Source organism: Aspergillus flavus, chromosome 2, assembly GCF_009017415.1.
Source record: "Aspergillus flavus chromosome 2, complete sequence".
NCBI lineage: Eukaryota > Fungi > Ascomycota > Eurotiomycetes > Eurotiales > Aspergillaceae > Aspergillus > Aspergillus flavus.
In genome coordinates this window covers 4,672,016-4,693,201 of record NC_092409.1, presented here as the reverse complement: position 1 = coordinate 4,693,201, position 21,186 = coordinate 4,672,016, and the positions used below count along the sequence as shown (strand labels likewise).

General features: G+C 49.0%; 10 protein-coding genes across 10 annotated transcripts; 3 read left to right on the top strand and 7 right to left on the bottom strand.

The window, feature by feature from the left end:
• Positions 1-34: 34 nt before the first annotated feature.
• On the top strand, positions 35-961 carry F9C07_2258 (putative FG-GAP repeat protein; the record flags this gene model as incomplete). The annotated part of the gene is made up of 1 exon (XM_041284915.1): positions 35-961. One exon carries the CDS (start codon positions 35-37, stop codon positions 959-961), a length of 927 nt encoding a protein of 308 aa, XP_041143334.1.
• Positions 962-1,170: 209 nt separating this feature from the next.
• On the bottom strand, positions 1,171-2,167 carry F9C07_2259 (putative C6 finger domain protein; the record flags this gene model as incomplete). Its single annotated transcript, XM_071510141.1, has 4 exons — positions 1,171-1,840; positions 1,896-1,958; positions 2,018-2,031; positions 2,090-2,167. The coding sequence occupies 4 exons, from the start codon at positions 2,165-2,167 to the stop codon at positions 1,171-1,173; spliced, it is 825 nt and encodes a 274-aa protein (XP_071363968.1).
• Positions 2,168-2,424: 257 nt separating this feature from the next.
• F9C07_2080670 (TPR repeat protein) lies at positions 2,425-9,606 on the bottom strand (the record flags this gene model as incomplete). The annotated part of the gene is made up of 4 exons (XM_071508848.1): positions 7,378-9,606; positions 7,255-7,325; positions 5,033-7,187; positions 2,425-4,973 (listed from the first exon to the last, which is right to left on the bottom strand). The coding sequence occupies exons 3-4, from the start codon at positions 6,051-6,053 to the stop codon at positions 2,425-2,427; spliced, it is 3,570 nt and encodes a 1,189-aa protein (XP_071363967.1). The 5' UTR covers positions 6,054-7,187; positions 7,255-7,325; positions 7,378-9,606.
• Positions 7,004-9,610, bottom strand: F9C07_1301748 (imidazolonepropionase). The gene is made up of 3 exons (XM_041284909.2): positions 7,378-9,610; positions 7,255-7,325; positions 7,004-7,187 (listed from the first exon to the last, which is right to left on the bottom strand). Exon 1 carries the CDS (start codon positions 9,444-9,446, stop codon positions 8,073-8,075), a length of 1,374 nt encoding a protein of 457 aa, XP_041143332.1. The 5' UTR covers positions 9,447-9,610; the 3' UTR covers positions 7,004-7,187; positions 7,255-7,325; positions 7,378-8,072.
• F9C07_2226343 (uncharacterized protein) lies at positions 7,110-7,420 on the bottom strand (the record flags this gene model as incomplete). The annotated part of the gene is made up of 3 exons (XM_071509781.1): positions 7,110-7,187; positions 7,255-7,325; positions 7,378-7,420. 3 exons carry the CDS (start codon positions 7,418-7,420, stop codon positions 7,110-7,112), a joined length of 192 nt encoding a protein of 63 aa, XP_071363966.1.
• A 77-nt stretch (positions 9,611-9,687) lies between the features above and the next one.
• F9C07_2262 (putative aromatic-amino-acid aminotransferase) lies at positions 9,688-11,216 on the bottom strand (the record flags this gene model as incomplete). The annotated part of the gene is made up of 5 exons (XM_071510158.1): positions 9,688-9,800; positions 9,856-9,942; positions 9,998-10,240; positions 10,311-10,791; positions 10,860-11,216. The coding sequence occupies 5 exons, from the start codon at positions 11,214-11,216 to the stop codon at positions 9,688-9,690; spliced, it is 1,281 nt and encodes a 426-aa protein (XP_071363965.1).
• Positions 11,217-11,777: 561 nt separating this feature from the next.
• On the bottom strand, positions 11,778-12,165 carry F9C07_2226340 (uncharacterized protein; the record flags this gene model as incomplete). The annotated part of the gene is made up of 3 exons (XM_041284914.1): positions 11,778-11,798; positions 11,850-11,998; positions 12,054-12,165. 3 exons carry the CDS (start codon positions 12,163-12,165, stop codon positions 11,778-11,780), a joined length of 282 nt encoding a protein of 93 aa, XP_041143330.1.
• Positions 12,166-13,031: 866 nt separating this feature from the next.
• Positions 13,032-14,285, top strand: F9C07_2264 (putative tartrate dehydrogenase; the record flags this gene model as incomplete). Its single annotated transcript, XM_041290119.2, has 2 exons — positions 13,032-13,398; positions 13,456-14,285. The coding sequence occupies 2 exons, from the start codon at positions 13,032-13,034 to the stop codon at positions 14,283-14,285; spliced, it is 1,197 nt and encodes a 398-aa protein (XP_041143329.2).
• A 461-nt stretch (positions 14,286-14,746) lies between these two features.
• Positions 14,747-16,959, top strand: F9C07_2226338 (putative fungal-specific transcription factor; the record flags this gene model as incomplete). The annotated part of the gene is made up of 2 exons (XM_041290118.2): positions 14,747-16,335; positions 16,392-16,959. 2 exons carry the CDS (start codon positions 14,747-14,749, stop codon positions 16,957-16,959), a joined length of 2,157 nt encoding a protein of 718 aa, XP_041143328.2.
• Positions 16,960-17,009: 50 nt separating this feature from the next.
• Positions 17,010-21,173, bottom strand: F9C07_1301849 (Polyadenylate-binding protein, cytoplasmic and nuclear). Its single transcript, XM_041290108.2, has 3 exons — positions 18,599-21,173; positions 17,908-18,539; positions 17,010-17,840 (listed from the first exon to the last, which is right to left on the bottom strand). The coding sequence occupies exons 1-3, from the start codon at positions 20,102-20,104 to the stop codon at positions 17,681-17,683; spliced, it is 2,298 nt and encodes a 765-aa protein (XP_041143327.1). The 5' UTR covers positions 20,105-21,173; the 3' UTR covers positions 17,010-17,680.
• Positions 21,174-21,186: the final 13 nt, after the last annotated feature.

Genomic DNA, 21,186 nt, shown 5'->3' with positions numbered 1-21,186 from the left:
CCACAACACTCAGCATTGCAGATAACGTGACAAAATGGAGGCCTTCAATCTGCACAACTTCCTTTCTTCCCTCTACATTCTTTTACCTTTTGTTATTCTCGCGAACCCAGTTCATGCGGCTCCTTATCAGAATCGTATTCTTGAGACCGGCAGTACTTTCGGTGCTCCGGATCCATATGGCCCATGGCAAATGATCCCCAGCATTCCCACCGAAGACCTGACCTACATCAAAACTACCAACACCGGAACTGGGAGGGTAGAAGTTCACATCGCCTCGGGTTCATCGGGATTCAGGACTCGCAGCCTTGAAGTCGGAACAACATTTGTCTCTGAGGATAACGGAACTTGGCAATTAATTGATGCAGACGGTGACGGCAGACCTGATCTTGTTTACATCAAAACTAGGAATACCGGAACCGGTAGGGTGGAGGTACACATTGCGTCCGCATCATCCAACTATCAGACACGTATCTTGGAAACGGGAACCACTTTTTACCCGGAGGATAATGGAGTTTGGCAGATGGCAGACTTCGATCACGATGGCAAACTCGATCTGGTTTATATCAAAACCCGTAATACGGGCACAGGGAAGGTCGAAGTGCACGTGGCTTCTGGAGCGTCAAACTACCAGAGGCGAATCCAGGAGGTCGGGACGACATTCTACCCAGAAGATAACGGCGTCTGGCAGATGGTCGACTTCGACAGGGATGGAAAATTGGACCTTGCTTACATCAAAACTCGGAATACGGGAACTGGAAAAGTCGAGGTGCATATTGCGTCTGGCTCGTCCACTTACAATACTCGCGTCCAGGAAGTCGGCACCACCTTCTATCCAGAGAGTAATGGGTTCTGGGAACTGAGTGACTTTAATCATGATGGTGTCCTGGATCTAGTGTATATCAAGACGCAAAACACCGGAACTGGTAGCGTTGAGGTCCATGTGGCGTCGGGGAAATCATAGTCCACACAATAATGTATGCCCAATTGATAGTGTCATTCGATGTGGGAGCTATTGTTGTTGAAACGGTGTTTACTACTATCGCATCCTTTCTTTGGAATCGGTCAAATAAATTTGGAACTGAATTTGGAATCCTTGATAGCCACCCAATATATCAGCCATAGCATTATGCTGTCGCCTTAACTTCCAAGATTGTGCCTTCAAGCTCTTGACTACCAAAGAAACTGTCGTTGAAAGTGTATTGAGGGAGCTCCGCTCCAAATATTTGGTTCCTGTGGTATCGCAATCTCTAGTTGGGTCTGGGCCACGGAACCCATCGCCTGACGCCCTGTATCCTTTTGGAATGATCGAATGGACTTCTCTAGGCGCGGTGCTCCAGATCCCGCAGCGGCGTTGTGAGTCGACGGACTGGCGGACGCCGGAGATAATGAACCGTTTTTTTCTTCACGACGATCAGTAGGCATATCTGTGCAAGATATGTCCGAAGATTGGTAATCGGACGGTTCGCGTTGCCCATGAGGCCCAAGAATTGTTTCCTCAGTAACCCCAGTCCCTGGTGACAGAAGAGTGGTATTGCGATCAGAAGAGCCAGGGGTCGATGGGCGCAAGTCTTGGTGACTTAGACAATCATCCTGCCATTGCCGAACATTATGGGCAGTATCCAGAGGGAATCTTTTCCAATAGTCTGCCCCTCTTTTCCCCAGTCGGGGGTATGGGGAATACAACAAGTCTCCAATACTGCTCCTGGTTCTATGCTGCTTGTCAGGGTTTATACTGGCGGACAGTTGAGCGTCCGAGATCCGAGAGAGCACTTTCAGCAGCACGGTTTCTGTTTCATGTAGACGGTGCTCTAAGGACTCTATGTATCCCTTCGCGGGGCCACTGAAGGAACGTGAGTCCTCTGCACCTGAACACTAGGATTGAGCCTCAGACAAACCGTTTAAGCTGTTCGGGCCAGTCGCATACTCGATTGTGCTGGAGGCATTGCGTACACACCGGCCTGGACAAGAATCAGCTCCAACGCGGTACACATGGTTGTGGCTAAGAATTGAGCCTTACTTTTTACCGCTACACTACATGATACATTAGCTCTATGGCCTATAGTGAAGTTCGAACCAATGTGTGTCGTACCTTTTGCTTCCGGAAACGACAGGCGTTGCAAGCGATTGTGATGCGGGACGCTTTTCCAGCTTTGGTTGGGGGAGCCATCTCACAGTGATTCTTTAGGTAAGTTTAGTTGTTTGGTGTGCAGTAGCGTAACGCAAAATGGTGAACTGCTCATTGTGATTAGAATCGCATGGGTTTTGAGTGGATGGGACATCACGTGCGGTAGAAGGTTTACCCGATGGATTAATTCGAATCCGATACAACAACCATGGAGGCCATGGCCACTACATTGTAACAAACTCTATCAGCTGCGGGGCATATCTCTATTCATCACTAAGTTCATTTCTCTTCGGTTCTTTCTACCCCTCGGATTTGGCATCAGCTCGTCTATTGTTTCGACAGCTAAGGGAGCCGGCCGGCAACAGCACAGTTGGGTCCACATCTGATGAATCATTTTCTACTTGTTTTGACGTTTGTGGAGATTCGCCGGAAGCTTGATACCAGCCTTCTTCTTCTTCTTCTCCTTCTCTTTTCCATTCTCCGAGCACCTCCTTCGCGTCCAATGTGTCCCAATCTTTGGGACCCAGACATTTCTCACGGAGGCGGACACACTCAGTCATCAAGTTGATAGAATCATTTTTTTTACCGGTGCAGTACCAGATGTAAGCAAGATTCATCATACTGGTCATGGTCATGCGATCCTCTAGCCCTAGTATCTTCTTCTGGCTCTCTAGTACCTGCGTCCTCAACTCTTCTGCCTGTTGCCACTTTGCTTGACTGTAATACGTCAATGCCAGGTTATGTGTACTTGTCAGAGTATCGGGATGCTCCGATCCTAGCACTCGCTTTCTGGCTGCGAGAACATGGATTCCAAGCTCTTCTGCTTGCTGCCACTTTGCTCGCTTCCCATATGTCAATGCTAGGTTGGCCATACTGAGCAAAGTATGAGGATGCTCTATGCCCAACGCTTGCTTCCGAGTCTCTACTACTTGTTTCTCCAGCTCTTCTGTTTGTCCTAATCGACCCTGACTTCGATACACTGAGGCCAGGTTCAGTATACTGGCCAGCGTGGATGGATGCTCAGGACCTAACATGTTCTTTTTTTTCTCTATTGCCTGTACATGAAGCTCTTCGGCCCGCTTGTATCGACCCTGGGATCGGTACACAGATGCCAGATTGTGTACACTGGACAAGGTTGCCGGATGCTCAGGGCCCAGTACTTTCTTCTTGTGCTCTAAGACCTGTAGACTGAGCTCCTCCGCCTGTTCTAGCTTGCCTTGACCGTGGAAGATATTTCCCAGATGTGTCATACTAGTCAAAGTATCAGGGTGCTCTGGACCTAGTACCTTTCTCATAGTTTGCAGGACCTGCAGTCTGAGCGTTTCGGCTTGTTTGTAGTGTCCTTTCTCATAGTAGACTCTTGATAGATTGCCCATAGTCGTCAGAGTAGCAGGGTCTTCTGGACCTAGTATCTGATTCCTGGTCTTTAACACTTGAACACTGAGCGCTTCCGCTTTCGTGAATCGACCCTGGCCAATGTAAACTGATACTAGTTTGCTCATACTGGCCAGAGTTGAAATGTGTGCTTCCCCATTTCGCTTCTGCCGTATGTCCCTGGCGTCACAAAACAGCGCTTCTGCCTCATTGTATCTCCCATCACTAACCAGACAGTCTCCGATATTTTCGAGCAGGTCAATATATTGTTCTCGTTGACCTTTAAACTCGTCCTCCTCCAACAAGGATAACGCATGGGGTAAATATGACCGCCACAGATTCCGCTTAGTGTGATCATTGTTGGGAAAAGCTTCGGTTAGCCTTTCTGCTGTTTTACGTATAAACAGTGTGAATTGCTGGTTTCCCCTCATCCAGTTGCGAGTCGCTAGATGTACAAGCCGATGAAGGTTAAGAGGGCTATCCTTAGCTTGGTCGGAAATGAACGAATAGGCACTGAGAAGCCCTAGAGCTTTGACCATCTTTATCTTGGACTTTGCTGGTGGCAGAAGGGACTGTGGTATATTTCGTGGATTGACGCAAGCCATGAATGACAGATACTCAGCAGCCAGTTGATCAATCTGCTGGATTTGTTGGAATGAGACCCACCAGGTAGTTGCTACCGGGTTTGGGACATCCTGATAACGCCCTTCTGTCTCAAAGTCTTCACTTAGGAGCTCCACCACCTCTTGTTCCTGCTCCTGTAGCAGAGCTAGATAGTCCTCGAGGCCGATGCTGTTCTCCTTAATGAATGCCACCGCTTGCATAATTGCTAAGGGCAGGAAGGTCAGCTGAATCAAGAGGGCAACGGCGATTTCGCGGTTGTCGGACAAGTCTTCTCCAGGCAATGCCATTTGGAGCATCTTTATACCAGTCTCTTCATCTACCTTGAGTACCGAAATTTCATAGGGGGCCAGCTTGACAGCCAGCTTCCTATTGCGAGTAGTGAAGATGATTCGACCTTGCTCAGTTCGAGGCATAAGGTCCTTAAGTGCTGGGGCACTCTTGCTCCCTTGGGTCCACATATCCATATCATCTGCGTTGTCAAAGATAAGAAGCCATTTGAGATCGCTCTTATGACTAAGATATTCCTTGACTTGCTCTTTTACTTCTGCCGGCTTAACATCTTGCATGCCAAGCATCTGAGCGATGTTCATGTAAGTCTGCTCAATGATTTCAGGGCCAGTGCATGGGATCCAGAAAACCGAGCACTCAGCATCTCTTTCTCGAACACGATAAGCTAGCTCCAATGCAACATGGGTCTTTCCAACCCCTCCCAATCCGCTAATAGCAATCTTGCCTGGGCCCTGCCTTTCAATGATCATATCTTCTAGATCCGCAATCTCCTTCTGACGCCCAACAAATTGTAGGTTCCTGTCAAAAGGGACCATCCAGTGAGAATTATTTGGCTTTGCACCTATACTTTGCTATACTTAGCAGGATATTCAAAGCCTATATCAAGTATAGTTGGCTGACCTTCACTCGAGGCAGGATTCCAATACCGCAAGAAAGCTTTTGCGCTTGACGCGCCAGTTGCTGCGGCATAGGCTTGCCACTTCTTATCCTTGTGGCTATCTGCATAGTCACATACGCCCTTGATGATGATGCAAGGAAGTTCATCCCATACTCCTGCTCCTTCCATGTCAAAGCCAGCAACATCCTCATCCTTTGCCAGCTTGTCACGATGCTCTCCAGACTTCATGACCGTGTCACTAGAGGCAATTTTTCCAAAGTGGATTGACGCCCCGGCTGCATCAGACGGGCGACGACGGATAATACGGTTTTCGTCACACTCTAGGCTATCACAACTACTCTCCTGAGCCTCCTGGCATATCTGACCAGGGGATTCACTATTGAAACATAAGCATTTCAGAGAAGTAGCCTGTTGATGGTGCTTGTGGTGATATGAAGCATCAAAGAGAACATCGCATGCCTTGCCTGGATATTGCCAGCGTGGTTCTGATCGTCGCAGTACCTCAAGATACTGGGCAATGTCATTCTGCAAGTCGCTGCGTGCCATGCTGGTTTGCAATCGGTGAAACAGGGTCCGGATCTCTTGATTTTGCCTTCCTAGGTTTTCTGGGATGCCTTTCTTTCGCTTAAACCCATCTGGGTACTGCCTACCATAATCATATCGGACAACCGCATTGCTAATAATGACATCGCCTAGAAAAATCGGGGTATTGCTGAATGGCAGTAGGGGAACTCCCCCACAGACCCCAACCACCAAGGCGAGACTGACTCCAGGGTAGCTAAACTTCATTTTTGTAGCCACACCTGCTGCACTTGCTTTCCCCATTTCGGGCATATAGCATAGGACAACATTGTGCTTGCCTATTGTTCCCACTGTATAGCTGTTGCTGTCCCCGGGATGTCTGCCGTACTCGTCACCGTATCTGTCATAGACTTCATCGAACAACAATATCACGGCATCCGCCTCTACGGTAAGTGCGCAGATAATGGCGATGCTAAATCCGCTGCGGTCTTTCGGGCGCATTTTGATGGGGTTTTTTTAAGGACGAGTTACGAGTTGAGGGGACACTCAGGATCCGGCGCGTCTGGTCGAAAAGTAAAATGGTTGATTTAAAATAGCCGCTTAGAGTGGGGAATGATAGCGTGGTATGAGAACGAGTGTCTTGCTTACAGAAGACGCCAGCCACTCGCTTCTCCAGCTCGACAATTGGAGGGGTAAGTAGTCAGACACTAATGCTGCAAGGATATGTCGTCTCATTTCCTCGCCCACTGGATAGCCATGGTGGGGTAATATTTCCAATGCTACGGAGGCGAGCATGCATACCAGACATCAAGCACTCAGGAGCAAGACCATATCATTACGAGAGCTATAACGTGATAACTGTGTAGCCCTACACTCTGGTTTCCCTCTCTCATTGTGCCTAGTGGTTAGGTTCAGAATAACTAACACCTGAGTGGTCTGGTAGCGCATGGACATTGCAAACCGGACTAGGTAGTCTGTTTTTAAATTGAACTTTTTGCATCCTAGGGCGTTTGTCTTGTTTATGAGATAGGTGGCTGGAGATTACATCAGGTCATTGCTCTATACTGCTCTTGGACAGATTTATTTGTGAGTGGCTTAACTTGTCTAGGTGTTAGAATTGGTTACTGTACTCTATAGAGGTTCAAGAATACGTAAGGTCCATTTTCTCTTTTACTACTGTTAACAAATGGGAAAAATGTAATAATAGACTGCAAATTGATATCATCAAAGACATATACCTGAAATCACAGTCCCCTTAGTGAATCTTGGATATTGACTGTCTGTCCACATGTTAATAAACCAAGTTATATCATATTAGGAAATACAGACCGAGACACAATCGATGCACAGTAACCAGATATAGTACCCAGACAGTTCTACTACAAGTCATTGCCAAAAGACCAATGAATCAAAGCATTGTCACGAGCTATACCCATGCCCTAACTCCCCAAGACATCCTCTCAAGCCAACATCCAGCTTTACCCTCAAGAGAACAAATATTTCAATCCCAATCTGAGAACACGACCACATATCACCCATACAATAAGTCATATAACCCTAATCACTCCCTTTAGGAATCACTTCAGATTCAGGAGCCGGAAAAACCAGCGTCTCATGACCATCCGAAAAGCGAACCTATCCAAAGCACCCCAGGTCAGATATTCCCCCAGAGAATAATCATTCGATATAAATGTCGACTTACTCGGTATGGGGGAGCTCCATCAGGCCCTAGAACATCGATAATCTCGGCTACTTGCTCTTTACCGACTACGCCTGGTGGGAATTAGTGTCCATGTACCTGTTGATGGGAATGAGGGATACATACGGGAGTCTTTAAACCTGATCCTGTCTCCAATGGAAGCTTTCATCTTGGAGATTCTCTATTGGAATTGTGGTACTTGTGTTTTCTTTTGGGTTTATGTAGAACGGTGTTTGGATTTCTGGACAGGAACTAAAGGGGGAAATGGATCTTTAAGTAGGTTTTCTACACCGTCTTGTCGAGTCTAAAGTGGCTAGAAGCTTAAAAGCGATGAGGAGATCTGCAACCACGGGGTCTTCGACTTGGGATAACTTCGATATACGCGTATAGTATTCGCTGGTGGGGTATCTGGCGGGGCATCTGGCGGTCTTGTTCACTTTAGAAGCTAGTAAGTGCGCTTATGCATGTCCAGCGCATACGTGCATGGCAGCTTTAGTCCAACTCTTGCTCTGCGTGCTGCTTGGGACCCCGCTTCTGGAATTATTGAGGAAAGAAGTCCTTTACTGGAGACGCTGAGGGCTATCACGTTGACGGATATTTGAATATTAAAGCATTCTATAATCAATAGCAGGCTTATAGCTTGGAGTGGTAACATTCACGTCGTGTGGTGTCGAGTCTATTTTAGCATAAAATTCCTGAGCCAGCAAACCCTGACAAATACAACCTGCAGGATAAGGACCCTCTGCATAAGTCTCTGGAAACGGTTCTGACCGGTCAAATGCAGAGTATTAGTTGTTGTCGGTCTTCACGGCCCAGACTCATCAATTGGACCGAATCCTATACGGATCATAAAGAGGGTCCACTGATAAATCCGCTATCTTGCTACTAACAATCCGCCCCTCTTTGGCAATCGCCATTAATGACTTGTCCACATGATCCAAAATTGTAATGTCTTCCAGCGGGTTGGCATTGAGAATCAGGAAATCCGCAATCGCCCCCTCCTTTATACAGCCCAATTTGCCCTCCATACCAACCAATGTGGCAGCGTTGATAGTCGCCGACTGGAGGATCTCCAGCGGACTGAGAACGGCTGATCGAATACTGAATTCACGGTTTTGTAACGTGTGGAGGCCTGCAAGAAGATCAGATCCGTAGCACATTGTTATGCCAGCATCGCGTAGAATTTCCAGAGCCTGAAGGCCACTGGCCAGAACCTCGAGGTTCTTCGCTTGACTAAACTCGTCAAGAAAGTTATCGAATGGGGGTTCCGTCATTCCTTGATAGGTGATCAGGGTCGGGGTGAAGACCACCCCTTTCTCTTTGCAGTATCTGGCAGTCTCGGGGTCAATGAAATTGCCATGTTCAATACCACGCACTCCATTATCGACCGCGTGGCGGATTGCCTCCGCGTTATAGGCATGAGCGGTAACGTAAGTTTTGGAGTATGCGGCGGTGGTTGTGATGGCCTGGATTTCTTCGGCCGTGAACTGAAGCATATCTAGCGCATCGGTGGGCGTTGCGACTCCCCCTCCACACATTATCTTGATGAAGTTTGCCCCTTGCCGGAGCTCATCTCGAACGGCCTCTAAGCACGCTGGGACGCCGTTACAGATCCGAGCCAGCGCGGGTGAGTGTCCACCACAACATTTATGCTCGTCACCCTGATACGGGGCTCGTAAGTCCCCATGACCCCCGGTTTGAGAGAGGGCCTTGCCCGCGATGAAGAGGCGCGGTCCAGATAGCAGTCCCTCTGCGATAGCATCGCGTAATGCCGCATCAGCGCCGCCTGTATCACGCGCAGTGGTGAAGCCTCGGAGGAGCATGTTCCGGGCGACATAGGTAGTGCGGTATGCAATTGTATTCGGGCTGGCGGCGAACATGTCCTTGAGGGAGGTATCTCCGGGGGTGGCTGTGAGGTGGACATGGCAGTCAATTAATCCAGGACACAGATATTGGTTTCGCATGTTGATGAATTTGGTTTTTGTCCTTGGTCCGGTAGGAAACGGCGCCTCTGAGCTTCTAGATAGAGATGACGCTGGCATAATGCGTGCGATAACTCCATTTTGCACATGAACACTACAATTGGGGATAACATGGCCAGCCTCCACATCGATTACGTTGATGTTGATGAGGGTAATGTCCGGGGGTCGATCGCGTGGTACCCATGGCTTAGGAATGAGATTCGAGCTACCCATAACAATAAGTTCTTCGGGAAGAGTTTGATTCTTCGGAGTGCGTAACTAGGGGAGTGTCTGTCCATGAGGGGGTAAAAAAAGTATCCCCGCAACAGAGAGAGAGGGGTAGGGCTTCGGTTCATGTGACTAGATACTGATAAGGAATTGAGAGTTTGATATACAACTATAACCTTCATCGTTAACTAGATGCGGGAATCTTTACATTTCATCTATCATTGCCAGTAGCAGACTATACAGAGCACTAGGATTCATTTAGACATTCAGCAATCGAGCGTGCCACATATTCAACATTCGACGGGTTAAGTCCAGCAATGGAAACCCGAGAGTTGCTCGCCATATAAATATGATACTTGTCTGTAGAGAAGGGGTTAGGACCACCACATGCAGACTAATTCAGAAGTAGACTCACCCTTGAGCTTCTGGACGACAGCAGGAGAAAGTCCAAGGAATCCAAACATTCCAGACTGGCGAATTAGATGGTCCCATGTGCCGGGGGCTCCTATATTCGTGTGAGTAGGAGGATGCTCAATCTTCCGGGAATAGAGACTTACCAAATTTAATCAGTCCATCATATAACGCTTGTCTCATGGAACGTATGCGTCCGCTCATCGTGATCAAGTCCGCATACCACATCTCTTTTAATGTTTCATCGCCCAAAATAGCACTTGCTATCTTCGCTCCATAGGCTGGAGGATTTGACACTTCGGAGCGTTGGAGCATTTCAAGAACTGACTGTGTGTTTGTCGCGGCCTTTTCTGTGCCGGCTGCGAAGAAAAGACAGCCCACACGCTCACCTACATTCTTAGTGTTAGCAAAGCACAGGGTCATGGACTGATCAACCTTGGAGGTGTCAATCTTTCATACCGTAGAGTCCCATATTCTTCGCGAAGGAAAGACAGCCACCGGCTTCCATTTGTAGTTCGTTTATGAAATAACGCATAGCAAATGCATCATCATCGACATTTCCCGAATTGAAACCCAGGTATGCGGCATCAAATAGCGGGAACAACTTTCTTTCTTTCATTATCAATCCAATTTGTTTCCATTGCTCTTTGCTGGGATCGCAACCCGTAGGGTTATGAGCACAAGCGTGAATAATAACAACGGAGTTTGGCTCCGCGGCTCTTAGGGCAGAGTAATACGCTTCTATATCAATATCTCTCTTCTCTGCATCATAATACTGGAATGTTTCACACTGAAATCCCAGTGACGAGAAAACTTGACCATGGTTTGACCAGGTTGGAGAAGGAATGTACACTTTTGGCAGCGGGCTGCGAACGCTTCTAAGAAGCAATCCTGCCAGATGTAGAGCACCCGTTCCTGACAAACTTTGGCAAATGGCAAGCTGGTTTTTTATCAGTATTTGGTATTCTATTGGGCAAGCAAAATCCGCAAGAGTCTATTAGAACACACCTGAGACTGTTTCTTGTCATATATTTCCGATCCTAAGGCCAGTTTTGTGGCTTCATTGCGGAAGGTCTGGAGACCAAGAATTGGCAGGTATTCGTGGTTTAACCCTTTGGAAAGAAGAGTCCCGCGAGCCTTTTGAACAGAAGGCAAAACCCATGGCTGTCCATTCTCGTCGCGGTAGGTTCCCTGGCCCAGGTTGACCTTCTGGGCAAAGGTATCAGCATTGTACTCTGCCGTAAGAGCGAAGATCGCATCAGGTGGGATATATGATGCGGCCTCGAAAAATGAGGCAGAAGCCTCGGTTTCTGTTGTGGCGGGCTGGGTCGCCATACTCAAGTGCTTTTTGATTTTAAGTAACATTTTCGGAAACCAAACACAAGATAAGAGAGTCTGGGGTATATCGCTGCGATTCAAGCGCTTTCAACGGCTTTTAAGTGACTTTCTCTCGGCGTCGAGACCCGAGCTGTCGGCTCCACATCCGACTTGTCAAATCCATTATACATCGGATGGAAATCCGATTTACGCATTTCTATCAATTGATTTCGAGTTCATGTTTCTGTTATCTATCGGGTCGAACCCCGGTCTCTGTGGTTTTAAATGCGGGGGCTACTTGACTTATCCGTCTTATCAGTTTGACCCTACGCAGTGACATACGAATGTGTTCTACAAAAGAGCCGTTATCCTAATTCTCGAACAATCTCTAGCATAATTTAGGTTCGAGAACTATACATCACTTTAGTGCAATACCTTAGTTGCAGTTTGTCTTCGAAAAGTATTTAGGACATCTGTGGGAAGGGTACAACGGGGATGTTGCCAAGGTTTGAACATCCCTACTGGAAGGCACACAATATCCGGTCATGATACAGTGTACTCAAGTCAACAGTGACTTGCTTCCAACCTTCTACTCGATAGCTCATCGCGTCAACGGGCCTGACCCTCATCCTATTCCATTATCAGCTCCAGTCATTCACAGGTTGTCTCAGAGTCTCATACACAAGCATCAGACTGTCCTTCCGGTGCCCGTTGGCAAACCGTGCAAGGTCCAGAGTACTCGACGATGCCATCGATCTCGCAGTAAAAGAGAGCCTTCTCGATGTTGGCGTCTCCATCCGCGATCGCAAGCAATTCGCTCTGTGTCCATCCTAGAAGATCACAGTTAGCTTTGTGGACGCAACATCAGGAGATTGGCAACCAAACCCAGCGAGAGCAAGGTGGATCCGCAATAGTTCAGACCCTCTCTGCATCTTCCAGCTGCCAGGGCAGCTGGGAGAACAGTAAACAGCGCAAGCAAGGGAAGAGTCGCCCTCATTATGAAAGATGGGTTTGTAAATGAGTGAATTAGGGTTTTATGATAATTATTTCGTGACCAACTAGCTTGTCGATGGGATACTAAGTGGTAGGTATTGAGCCTTTATATTGCCTGGCTATGGAGATGTGATATGAACCAACGTCACAGACATACTCTCACCACTGATTTCCGCGTCGTTGATTGTGAGACGTCGCCCTCAATCAAGCTTGAAAGATGTCTATGCAGTTATACGTATGATATCATCCGTGTAGCGTTGCTCAAGCTAACCAAGCTCCCCTCCCGGGTGTACCGTTGTACGTCTCAATCTTGAGTTGTCCGGGCCCGAGAAGCTGTGCAATATGACAGTATGTAAGACATGTCATCTATGGCTCTGTATGTAGCTTTCCCGGTCAAACTGGTCACATAGTCACACTCAGCATAGCGTTATAAGTTGCAACCCGGTCAACACGGTATGTCCATTTCTTGGGGTTTACAGTTCCAGTAGGGCAGGTCGAGCTCTTTGATCCAAGCCCAGGTTGTACACATCAAATCGTACAGCAGAAAAGACTGTATCTAATGCGTAGATTGCTTTCCACAGCTACGCTCCTTGGGTAACACAAGCATATATTCATCCATGCAGGTTGATTGCTGTACTAACAAACACATAAGTGTAACCAGATAACTGCTATGAAGGCGTCCAGGGAAAGCGGAACGAACCGCGGTAACAAACCCCCTATCATTCTGCTCTTTGTCCACTAGATTCCCAGAGAACTAAGGAGTTACTATCTTAGTCCCTGATCGAGTTGTTGAATGAGTATGAGTATACGTGGGGCAGCTGCCCTACTCCGCAACGGGTAAACCTTCAGCCAGAACATGGCCGATGAAGTATGCTTAGCTTCATCCACGTCATGAAGATTAAGGACACAAACATTATTTATAGTAGATGCAGGGTCTCTGATCTGACAAGTTCTGCTAGATCTCTAGAATCACGCATATTATACAAAATGGCCTCTCAGAAACCTACCTACCGCATCGCATCCATTCCGGGAGACGGGATAGGCATCGAAGTCGTCGACGCTGCCATCCAGGTAGTAGAAAAGCTCGCCAAGACCCTTGGAACATTCAATATCGATTTCACTCACATACCATGGGGAACTGCGTACTACAAGGAACACGGTCGATATGTGTCCGAAGATTGTTTAGACACGCTGCGCAAGTTCGACGCCGGGCTGTTTGGTGCCGTGGGTGCCCCAGGTCAGTACTAGAGTCGCCGACGTTGCACTCGGATCCGTATGCTGATACGCGAGACAGATGTTCCGGACCACATCTCCCTCTGGGGTCTCTTATTAGCACTTCGCGGGCCGCTGCAGCTATATGCTAACGTCCGTCCCGTGCGCACATTCCCGGGCACCAAATGCCCTCTCAACACCGCGACAGAGGGTATTGACTGGATGCTTGTGCGCGAAAACTCCGAAGGAGAGTACTCCGGCCAGGGCGGACGCAGTCACGTCGGTCAGCCGTGGGAAGCTGCGACAGAGGTGGCTATGTTTACCCGCGTCGGGATCGAGAGGATTATGCGCTTTGCCTTTGAAGTCGCTCAATCCAGACCCCGTAAGCTACTGACTGTGGTTACGAAGAGTAACTCCATGCGAAACGGCATGGTACTCTGGGACCAGGTTGCGGCGGAAGTTGCTAAGGATTTCCCCGATGTTACGTGGGACAAAATGCTGGTGGATGCAATGACGGTCCGCATGGTAGCAAAGCCCCAATCTATCGATACCATCGTGGGAACAAATCTACACATGGATATCCTATCCGACTTGGCGGCTGCGTTGGCAGGTTCTATCGGTGTGGCTCCTTCCAGTAACCTGGATCCGACCCGGAAGAATCCCTCAATCTTCGAACCAGTACATGGCAGTGCATTTGATATCACCGGAAAGGGTGTTGCCAACCCCGTAGCTACTTTCTGGTCCGCTGCGGAGATGCTGTCATGGTTGGGTGAAAAGGAGGCGGCGAAGCAGCTCATGGATTGCGTAGAAAAGGTCTGCGCCGCTGGTATCTTAACGCCGGATCTCGGAGGCACGTCGAATACGCAAGGAGTGGTAGATGCTGTGAAGAAGGAGATCGAGCGTCTGGTATAATTAAGCTGTCGGGTCTCCTACAAGTCGCCTTCGTTCTATTCTGAGAAATACCTCATAGCGATTTCTTCCAAATGCATTCAGCCTTTGTAACGTTTCGTGACTTTAAACAAAGTAGCAGCATGAAGATTGCATACTCCTGTAGAGCATGTTCAGTAAACACCAACTTGTGGGAGGTTACCAGAGTGTTTCAGAGTCAGGGGTCAAGTGTAACGAGTGAAAGAGAATCGACCTTATACTAGTACTATATGAGAGTTGTGCAGACTGTATGAAAGTGGCTGACTAAGCTGGGATAGTATTCATAAAAACAGGAACTAAACCGGGGTTCGAGTCATGAAGTCTGACCCTCACCCTGAATGGGGGTTTCTGTCCAAAGATCACAATAAACACCTCCTTCCTCAGGAGTTCACTGTAGCTCTGGTACGCCTCATCCAGCGTCTGGCAAACACAATGTTTTGGCCAGAATGGAGTCTACGGATCTCACGTCTGGCCCGTCAGAAATCGGGTCCTTGACGGCACAATCTAACGAAGAGAGCCAATTTGTCGGGAGTTCCAGCGGGGTTTACTTTATTAATACGGTCCGACAGGCCTTTTCAAGAAACTTGGATACGTTAGATGCATCCTCCGGGCAAGAATTTCCGCATCCAGAGGACACCCTCGTTGGCAGTGATGGCTCGCACTATGACAAGCGCTCTGCCCCATCCTCCGTCAAAGCATCACCGATGCCGGGAGGCGATCAACCCTTTTGCCAATGGGAATATGACCCAGCAATGGCGGCTATACTGGGCCAAGCGCCGCCGCTGGACACCGCACGCGAACTCATGATGGTATATTTCAAAGTTTGGCACCCACTGTTTCCCTTTCTGCATGGGCCAACCTTCCTGCAAGCAATGGAACTGCTCTATTCCGATCACCGCAAAAGTCATTCTATTCCACCATCACCAGACCACCGAAATACATGCTGGACGGTGATCTTTCAGTGCGTGTTCAATTTAGCTAGCCATTTGAGGCCTGATCTGCGCCTTCCGTCAGAGTCTCGCATTGAGTCCTCGAGCAATATGCAGTCCTTGCTCAGTACTCTTACTTTCAGAAACGATCTCTCATCTTTACAGGCACTACTAGCATCCCAGTTATATTTGGTAACCAAAATGTCGCTTCGAACAGCATCGACGGTAGGCGGTTGCATGCTACGATCGATGATGCATGCAGGTCTCCATCGCTGTCCATTCCGATATAGGGAGCTCTCATCGCATGATCGGCAGTTACGCAAGAGGATCTTCTGGTGTGCATACGCTATTGACCGGTATCTAAGCCAGGCTCTTGGCCTTCCTCTTGGCATACAAGATTCTGATATCGACGTCTGCGCCCCAGGGGCCGACGAAATCCATTTCCCTGGATCACATAGAGCACACGGCCTCAGAATGGGGTTGTCTACTTGCAACCTCAATGATAGAGCATCTTCTGTACCAGAGAGCAGTGCCGATGCAATACAGCTACCGGCTGAGCAATCTGCTAGCCATGAATCCCATCAAAATACGCCCAGTGACTCCGAGCCACTCCAAAACAAAAGAGAAATCACTTTCGCAAGTTACGTTGAATCCGGCACACTCACTGGTAGAGCTCTAGAACTCTTCCACAAATCCATCCTCGTCCGCTCCATCCGCCGCAGCTCAGTCCTCTTCCTGATCACTGACGTCCACAAATGGTGGAACAGTCTCTCAATTGATCTCCAAACCTTAAATCCCCCAGTCGACCAAGACACCATGGCCGATAAGCCCTTCAACTTCGGACCCTTCTTCACCGTCCTATACCAACACCTCGTTCTCCTCATCAACCGACCATCTCTATCCCTAAGCCCCTCCACGCCCGAATTTTGCTCCGGCCTACAAACCTGTATCGGAGCCGCACGGGAAATCCTCACCGCACTCAAAGCCCAAATAGATGCAAAGCAAGCATTATTCTGGCCCGGATTTTTATCCGCCGCGTGGATGTCAGGTCTTGTTCTCGCCTTCGCCTGTCAACTTCGACAATACGTCTTATCCAAAGGATTACGGTAACCTCACCCCCTTCCAACCCTATGTCAACTGAAAACTAACCCAACCCAAACAGAGAAATCTCCAAATGCCTCGACTTCCTCCACCTCATGTCCCCACAATGGGAAACCGCCAAAAACTGCCACCGAGCATTAACCCTCCTATCTCGAAACATTCAACACTCAAGCACGGTCCCAACCTTACACAGACCCTCCGAACCCCCTCTGTCAAGAACCAGACCGGAGGACGATAACGACTTCGACACGCGCAAGAAACGCCGCCTAAATTCCCATCCCGTCACGAGGACTTCTCGACTAGGGTCTTCGAGCTTCGAGATGACCCTTGATGGAACGGTGCATCCTAGTGATAATGACGAGGATACTAATGACCCGGGTTTGGGTGTCCAGAATATGTCGTACTCTAATGACATCCAAGTGTCGAATAATCCGTCAGAACTGGTACAGGGTGGGACTAGGTTGCTATTGTCTCCTGATACCATTCAGAGTCCCGAGGACCGGCTTTTCTTTTCGGAGGGTGGTTCGCACAGTATGATGGATTTTGATTTAAATATGGTTGATTTGTTGCAGGGGGCGAACTTTGATAATTTGTTTGACATGTTTGGGCAGCAGTATCCGAGTTTCTGAACGGGTTGGCGATTGTGTATATATACTTTATATGGCTATCTGGTTGATATGACGAGTTTTATGGCTAATGATAGGAATCAATGATCTAATCTATTTTACTACGCTGTCTCCAGGGACCACTACTACGTCGAGAGTGGAGAAGAATAAAGATATACACAGCTACAGCAGAGAAGCGTATCCCGTGAGGAAGTCATAAGTCTATATTACACTCGTTTCAGATAGCAGGACGAGGTATGTAAGGTTAGGGAATAGGAAGCTCAAAGACATCACAACTTCCTCCCTCTTCGTGGCATGAATATTTGAGAAGTCATGGCATCCGAACAACTTTTCTCCGATCCCAAAATGTGTGGTGCTCTCCTTTGTTTTCCCCTTCTTCCAGTGTGCGTTTGCACAGCATCACCATAACACAACTACCGACACAAAGGAGTAGGCATAAGCATCGGGATCGATAAACTGTGTCGCTCACTAGATACGGGCAGGTGACACCGCTAAAAAAAGAACTTTTGGAAACCGAGGGATATCAGGACCAGGGGGAATAGGAAATAATGAAAAATGGTAGGAGGAAATAAGAGAAGAGTATCGTTAATTCGAGAAAGGGGATAAGGGTAGGTCATCAAAAAAGAAAAAAAAAAATATGGTGAATCAAAACTTCCGTGTCGGGAGACCCAGTTCAAAACTCCGTCCGAATCCACCGTGGATATCACACATTGAGACACAAAATTTACGACTTGTTCTCTTCGGTAGAGGTCTCCTTGGCAGCCTCCTTGGGCTTGGCAGCCTCTCCGGTCGCCTCGCTCTCGCCTCCCTTGTTCTTCATGTACTCATCATAAACGTTCAGGGCCTCGTCGACCTTGGCGCGCAGGGCCTCCTCATCCTCAAGCCTAGATTGATCAATATCAGCAATTTACTCCGCAGCATAAGAGATTCGCGGTTCAATGTGGCACTTACAAGCTAAGTAATTCGGTGTTCTCCATCTCTAGAAGCATACCAGTGATCTTGCCTGCCAACTCAGGTTGCTGAGCTTGGATCTTGGGGTAGAGGGCCTCACCCAGCATTTGCTTCTGCTGAGGAGGGGGGGCGGCTGAGAGAGCCTGGGCGGTGAGACCACCGGCAACGGCCTCCTCGGGACGTCCGGCAGGGGCCTGAGCGGCGTTCTGTCCACGGCCACCTTGACCAGGACGCATCTGGCCTTGCTGGACGGGCACACCACCGCGGCCTTGTCCATAGCCAGGGCCACGCATACCCTGACCCATGTTGGGCATTCCGGGAACCTGACCACGGCCACCAGCACCGCGTCCGAACTGCACCTGAGCCATGCCCTGAGGGTAGCCCATGCCGTTAGGAACAGGGCCCTGCATGGCGCCCATGGGGATGCCCTGGAAGTTAGGAGGAAGCTGCTGGTTGGGGCCCATGCCACGACCACCCTGCTGACCAGGGAAAGGACCAGGGTACTGACCGGGGCGTCCACCTGGGATACCAGCCATCACCATACCGGGTTGAGGAGGGAAGGCAATGCCACCGCGCTGGCCGGGAATGAAGCCCTGCTGGCCAGGTCCGTAGAAAACGGCGGGCTGCATGTACTAGAGCTGGCGTTAGTATGGAGGGCAAAATTGTGACTACATGGCAAAGGAAAACTTACGGGCTGGGGCATGCCAGCGGCAGCGGCAGCCTGCTGCTGTCTGATAGTGTTGCGAGCCTGAATGCTGGCCTCCAGCTGGCTTCTGCGGACGTCCTTGCGCTGAGCAAGGGCAACATAAAGAGGCTTGCCGTTGACCATTCTCTGGTTCATCTCAGTGACAGCCTTGGAGGCTTCATCGGGGCTGCTGAAGCAGACGAAACCAAAGCCCTTGCTCTTTCCGAGACCCTTCTTATCGGCCTTCTTCGACTCCTTGTCCTCCTTTTTCTCATCGCCAGAGTCAGCGGGCTTTTCCTCGGTCTTCTCGGCCTTCTCAGCCTCTGAGGATTCCTTCTCGTTCTCCTTGGTGGCTTCCTTGTTCTCCTTCTCCTTGTCGGACTCTGGAGTCTGAGTACGCTCAATGTTGGTGTCGCGCATGACCTTGGCAGAGGTGATGGTGCCATAAGGTCCGAAGAGCTCGCGCAGCTTCTCATCATCAACGTCGTCGGTGAGGTTCTTCACGTAAAGGTTCACACCCTGGTACTTGGAGGCCTTCTCCAAGCGGGCAGCCTCGTACTGCTTGCGCAGCTCCTCCTCACGCTCGTGCTTCTTCTGAGCACGGCCGACATAGAGCTTCTGGGTACGGATCTCCTTCTCATTCATCTCGTCAACGGCGGCCTGCGCGCTCTCGTGGGTAGAGAAGTTGACGAAACCGAAACCACGGCTCTTGCCCTCCTGGTCACGGCTGAGGGTGGCGGAGGTGATCTCACCGAATTTTTCGAAGAGCTCACGGAACTCCTCCTCGGTGACATCCTGGTCAATGTTCTTAATGTAGACGTTGGTGAAGTTGGCCTTCATCTCCTCGAACTTGCTCTGGCGGTCCTTCTTCGAGATGTGGTGGCCAACGAAGACCTTCTTGTCGTTCAGCAACATGCCGTTGACGTGCTTGATGGCGTTGTTAGCAGCCTCAGCAGTCTCGTAGTGGACGAAACCGTATCCCTTAGAGTTGCCGAACTCATCCTGGGCGACCTTGCAGCTGAGGATGTTACCGAAGGCAGCAAAGGTATCGTGAAGAGCCTTGTTGTCGATGGCGCTATCCAGGTTCTTGATGAACACGTTGCCCTGGCCAGTCTTACGCAGAGCGGGGTCACGCTGAGACCACATGATACGGCAGGGCTTGCCCTTGATCAGGGTGTAGTTCAGATCTTCGAGAGCACGCTCACCGTCGGCGGTGTTGTTGTAGTTGACATAAGCATATCCCAGAGAGCGTCTGGTAACAGCATCACGGCAGACACGGATGGAAGCAACCTGGCCGATGGAAGAGAAAAGCTCATAGAGCATGGCCTCAGTCACAGAGGGGTCGAGTTCACCGACATAGAGAGAGGCAGAGTGGGGCTGGGAAGCATTGGGAGCAGTGGTGCTCTCAACAGCAGTGACCTCGGGAGCAGGAGCAGCAGGAGTGGTGCTGGTCTCGGGGGTGCTGGTGACATTGCTGTCAGCAGCGGGGGTGGTAGAGGCGTCGGCAGACATTTTGATGATTTTTAAGTTTTATTTCTTTTGAGCTACAGGTGCAAGGATAAGATTAGTATGAGATAACCCTTATCGAAAGTGGGACAAATGATGAGTGGGAAAAGGTAGGTGGAAGATGTGCCCCTCCTCCAGTTCGGTGATGTGCTCTGCAATTACAATGACCAGCCAAACACTGAACGTAGATGCAGAGGTCCGAGTGAGAGGAAGCAAGAACCACAGACGGTGTACGTGGTAGAATAGAAGAGATGAGATGCTCTTGTCTTGTGTGAGGTCACACTATCGGCAAGACCAGCTGGGCACGGCAAGGAAATCAAAGGGCAAGACTGGGGTCAGCGCGATAGACGTACGACCTAAGTCAACAATCCACACAGGATCTGAAATAGAAGGTAGGAGATGGAGAGGAATGGCGATGCGAAGGACGCGATCACGAGGGATAGAGAAAAGGCGGCAAAAGGAAATTCTTCCACACACCGCACAGTCCGAAGAAAGTTGGGAAAATAGTCGCCTCAAAGTATAGAAACCGGGCGATGTCTTTTTCTAGATTTTTCGGGTTTTTTTAAATTTTTTTCTTCGACAATTTTCGAAAGAAAAGGGGAGGGATGTAGAAGAGGGATAAGAAGAAAAAAAGGATTGCTGGTTGAGGCAGCAGAAAGGGTTTTTTTTTTGGAGGAAGAGAAGAAAAGAAAGAAAGAGAAAAAGCGGATGCAGTAAGAAGAAAGCGATGACCGCCTTCTTCCTTTTTTTTTTTTTTTCTTTTTTTCCTTTTCTGCAAAAAAAGTCAAGAGGACTTTTCTTTTCTCTCTTTGGCCCCAATATGAAACTAATCCCAGATAGGCCTAGCGTCTGTTGCCGCTTCAAGAATCCAGGGCTACTGTTCTGATTGTCAGTTACGTATTGAGGATTGTGTATTGTGCAGTGGCTCTCTTACCGGCAAATCACGAGACTGCAATCATAGGCGCATAGGGCTTATCGCGATTAACATCCCTTCCCCTCTCTTCATTGGATCCTTATGGTATGGAAACCCAACATCGCTCAACCGTCACATTTCCAAGAGTGCATACAAACATTTCAGTGAAAAAAAG